Raw genomic sequence first — 5026 nt, 5'->3', positions numbered from 1 at the left:
CATGGCGACCCCATGGGTGTCAGAATAGAGCTGTGTTCCACAGGGTTTTCTGAAACTGTGACCTTTCAGAAGTATATCACCGGGACGTTCTTCCAAGGTACTTCTGGGTGGATTCGAACTGCAAACCTTTCAATTAGCACCATCCAGGGAGTGCTTAAGGCACTTGACTGCTAACTAGAAGGCTGGCGGTTCAACCCACCACCCACTCCTCAGAAGGAAGATTGGGCAGTCTACTTCCATAGTGATACCTCCTTGGAAACCCAAGGAGGGGTTGCTATGAGTGGGATCTGATTCGACGGCAGTGAGTTTTTGTTTTTGTTTTTGTGTTTTTTTTTTGGTTTAGGGACTCCTATGTAGGAGACATTAAGGTCAATTCCTGAGACACTTTGTATCATCATCACCAACTCTTGTTGTTAAATGCTGTCAAGTCAGTTCCAACTTATAGCAACAGTACAACAGAACAAAATGCTAAACAGTCAGGTGCCATCTGCACAACCATTGCTATGTTTGAGCCCATTGCTGCAGCCACAGTGTCAATCCATCTTGTTGAAGGTCTTCTTGTTTACTGATCCCCCACTTACTGTAGGTCCTTCTCCAGGGACTGGTCCCTTCTGATAACGTGGCCAAAGTACGTGAAATTAAGTCTCACTACTTCTGCTTATAAGGAGAATTCTGGCTGTACGTCTTCCAAGACAGATTTGTTTCTCCTTCTGGCAGTTCTTCTTTGGTTTTCCTTATTCATTGTCCAGCTTTTGCATTCATATGAGCAAACACAACAAATGCAACGCACTGCCGTCAAGCGGGATCCGACTCATAGCAACCCCTCCTTGGGTTTCTGAGGTGGTATCCCTACGGAAGTAGATTGCCCAACCTTCCTTCTGAGGAGTAGCTGGTGGGTTTGAATCACCAGTCTTCTGGTTAGTAGTCAAATACCTTAGGCACTAAGCCACCAAAGCTCCTAGGCGATTGAAAATACCATGGCTTGGGTCAAGCATATCTTAGTCTTCAAGGTGAAGTCTTTCCTTTCAAATGCTTAAAAGAGGTCTCTTGCAACAGATTTGCCCAATGTGATACAGAGTCTGATTCTTTGATTGCTGGTTCCATGGGTGTCCATTCCTGCTAGGTACAGTAAATTATACAGTGGACACACTGTAAAGTGAAACCCTATGGTGGCAGTTCTACTCTGTCCTATTCCTGAGTTGGAATCTACTTGATGTTTAGAGTTATCATTTCCTTGTTCATATCTAAATCAATATTTGTTTATGATTGATTTTAAAACAGATTCACAGAATATGGTGTGTATTGTTAAAAAATAAGGCATAAAGAATTTAAAACATACAGAGTTTATTCGAGCAGTTAATTTATGGACACAGGGAGAGTATTTTGTTTCTGTAAAACCAATGGCTTCATGCTGGAGAGTTACATGTGGTTTTTAAGAAGAGGAGGAAATAAGAAAAGTCACCCATGGCTAATGCGAGTGTAACTGGGTGAGCCTGGACCCTTTACTGAGATCACCTGCCTTCAGGTCACCAGGTGGTCTCTCCCTGGAAGAAGGAACATCCATTTCCACAGACCTTGATGTGCTCGAGAGATGTTACAATGATAAATGTGCCTCAACTGCTCAGGAGACTCCAAAGGCTTCCAGTAATTTTCTCGGGAAACACTAGTCCTTAGCAAAAGAGAGATTTTGAAGGCTTTGTCATTGTGTCAGTCTGGCTTCCATTTTCTTCTCATGGACAGCACTGTGCTAATCAGTTTGTTTAACAATAAACTATGAACCAAACGCACTGAAAGTCTACTGGGCATGGCTAACAGAGCAAGTACAAACAGCGGGAGAGAATCCAGTCCAGATGTGGAAAAGTGGGATCTCTGAATGGAAGGTCTTGTCAGAAGAAAAACTACTCCTTGACTCCTATCCATCCTTTTGACAATGCTCAATAGACACCAAAAATTATTACCCTCTGTTGTTTCTGTATGTGATCAAGTCAATTCTGACTCATAGTGACCCTATAAGACAGAGTAGACTTGCCCCATAATCCATGACGCTGAGACAGGAAGTTAGATGGGGCCTGACTGTTACTGTCAAAGGGATCACAATAGGAGGTCCTAGATAGAGTAGGAGAAAAATTGGGAACAACACTAAAATAATAAATAGAAGAAAGCCCAGGCTAACTGATCTGATAGAAACTGGTGGAACCCTTGTGATATTGGTCCTTAGTAACCCTTCAAGCCTGGATCTGAACTCACTCCAAACTCAACTTCCTGCTTATAAGGTGATCAATAAACCAGAGAGGTGCAGACTTCAAAAGGGCAGCATTCACCCAGGGACAAAGTTCAGAAGGCAGGAAGGGATTGGAAATAAGGATGGATGGAAGTGGGAAACATACATCCTAAGGATTGAGTGTTAAGCACTGTGATAGGAGTTGAGGACACATGGACGTCTCCAGGCAGGTCTACCCTGATTGGCTCCTGCTAATTCAGAGCTGGAGTCCCTGGGGGTGTGAACAGATAAGGTGCTGAGCTGGTAACTGAGAGGTTGGGCTCAAGTCAGCCCAGAAGTGCCTCAGAAAAAAGGCCTGGTGATCTGTTCCTGAGAAATCAGCCATTGAAGGCCCTGTGGGCCCTGTCCACTCAGATCCTCATGGGGCCATGACTCATGGTCTTGGTGGGTGCCTTACCCTTCCGTGCTGAACCCATTCGTATGACAGTCCCGGGGTGAGAACGAGGTCTGCTTCTAACCGTGTCTTTAAGACTTCGTCAGGGTTTCCAGTAGATTCTGCCCAGTCCAGTCGTGATGGAGGAATCGTCCCAAGAAGAGACCCGAGTTGTTAAAGTTACAGTGAAAGAAAGAGAGCCAGAAGGGGAAAAATTACGGTCAAAGCTTTGCTTCATCTCCCTCTTATGGAAGAAGGCCAATTTGCATGTTGTGTAGCAAGGAAATCTCTTGCTCTCATATTTGAGGCCCAGTCCAAAGCAGTGCTGCCCCATTCAAAGATGGTGGCTCCCTCCTCAAACATGGTGGTGCCCTGCTCCAACATGGCAGCTGACTGTGCCTCTTGGAACAATTATGGCTCCCCTACAGTCCTGGCAATAATCTAGTCTCACACATCAGTCTAATAAAGTGTTCTAAGTGCCTCTTCCATGTCTCCCATTCCAGGGTTATGACCAGAAATTTTTCCTGTTCTGGGTACTTTCCTGAATCTGCCAAATTGTAAAATTTCGATTCTGTTGATATTTCACTTGTCAGCCATGACAGAGCCGTTTTAAAGGGCAAGTAGGAGTTTTGTGTCAGTTGGACCTTCCTAATCCGGGGGACTGCCTCTGGACCTCTATGCTCAGGGCTGTGGCAAGAGGCCTGGGGGTAGGTCTGGGCAATGCCCCCCTTTGGCCCCTAGGGGGAGCTGTGACTCTGCCTGAGCCCTGAGGCTGGTGGGGGAGGGGCAGGCAGGGCCCAGGACTGGGGATATACATGGGCTTCAGGTTTGCTCCTTGTTCCAGCTGGGAGGTGCCTGTGGACGACTCGGGACACAAGTCCACTTGAATTCCCCAACAGTCCCTGTGGCTTCCGTTTCCTGGGCTTCCTGTTATTCTCTTGTAAGCCCTTGTCAGGGCCAGCTCCATATAATATCCCCACATGTATTAGTTGCCCTGAGGAGAGCTGGGGTCCATGCCTCTTGGGTCCCCCGTGGCTCCCCACTGAGGGGTGCTTCCTCCTTGGCTGGTGTGAAATTCTGCACTCTCAGGAAGCCCTGCTTCCAGGGGTGGAGGAGCCCACAGGGAGCAGGGATTGGGGTGGGGTCTGCTCAGGAAGGAACCTGGGGGACGGTGGTGGTGCTGGGGGCTGTCCAGTCCATTCGGACTCACAGCTACCCCACGGAACACAGTAGAACATTCCCACGGGGTTTCCTTTATGGTGGCAGACAGTCAGGTGTTTTTCCCACGAAGTCATTGGATACGAGCTGCCAACATTTCAGTTTGCAGCTGAGTGCTTTACTGTTGCACCACCAGGTCTCTTTGTGGGGAAAGTGGTGGATGCTGTGTGCTCTTGAGGCGATTCTGGTTAACAGTCACCCTCTGTGAGACAGTAGGACCGCCCCATAGGGTTTCCAGGCTGTAACTTTTGTGGGAGCAGATTACCAGGTATTTTCCCTGAGGAGTGGCTGGTAGGTTTGAGCCACCGACCTTTCAGTTAGCAGCCGAGCACTTAGCCAGTGTCCTACAGAGCCTGTGGGGCAGGAAGGGGAGAGAAGACAGGCGGGCTGTAGCAGCTAGTAGGGCAGGGACCTCAGAGGTACCCCCTTCAGGGCCAGAAAACCCAGTGCCCCATTTCTTTCATCCACAGAACAGAGACTAAGCAAGAAGGTGCCATCCCAGCCTTTCTGAGCCACCATGAACTGTGGGCTCCAATGCTGGTTGATCCTTTGCCTCCTGGGCACAGGTGAGTCCAGGCTCAGGTGGACATCCCCAGGCTGACACGTCTACCTTTTCCTTCACAGCCTCCTGTAAGACAGTCCCCTCGGCACACTTTGCTTTCTTGTCCCCACAGGCTCCATGGACACAGGGATTACTCAGACACCAAAGTTCCTGGTCACAAGCATGGGGAACAAGAGGTCTTTGAGGTGTGAACAGAGTCTGGGACACAACACCATGTACTGGTATAAACAGGTCCCAGAGAGGCCTCCACAGCTCATGTTTCTGTACAACTACAAGGAAGTCTCTGCAAATGAAACTGTCCCGAGTCGTTTCTCCCCTGAGAAGCCCGACAGCTCCCACCTGTACCTCCACATGGACACCCTGGAGCCCGGCGACTCGGCTGTGAACCTGTGTGCCAGCAGCAAAGACACAGCCCTGCAGAGCCTCCACCGCCCTGAGCACAAACCACGGCCCAGCAGGAAGCTGGGGTGTCTGCTCCCCGGGCCCCGGGCTTCCTTCCTGGTGGACCTACAGACGTTTCAGATCCTGACTTCTCCCAATATGCACATGCCACCTCTGCATGCAGCCGCCACATCCCGTGGACTGGCCTAGA

At 48.9% G+C, this 5026-nt stretch overlaps 1 gene segment (V, D, J or C); it reads left to right on the top strand.

The window, feature by feature from the left end:
• The first annotated feature begins 4389 nt into the window (after positions 1 to 4389).
• Positions 4390 to 5025, top strand: LOC103207208. The segment is given in 2 exon segments: positions 4390 to 4438; positions 4547 to 5025. Coding segments are annotated over 2 exon segments (528 nt in total).
• Position 5026: the final 1 nt, after the last annotated feature.

This window comes from Orycteropus afer, unplaced genomic scaffold, assembly GCF_000298275.1.
Source record: "Orycteropus afer afer isolate SDZICR_OR568_19922 unplaced genomic scaffold, OryAfe1.0 scaffold00358, whole genome shotgun sequence".
NCBI lineage: Eukaryota > Metazoa > Chordata > Mammalia > Tubulidentata > Orycteropodidae > Orycteropus > Orycteropus afer.
This window is presented reverse-complemented; position numbering and strand designations above follow the sequence as displayed.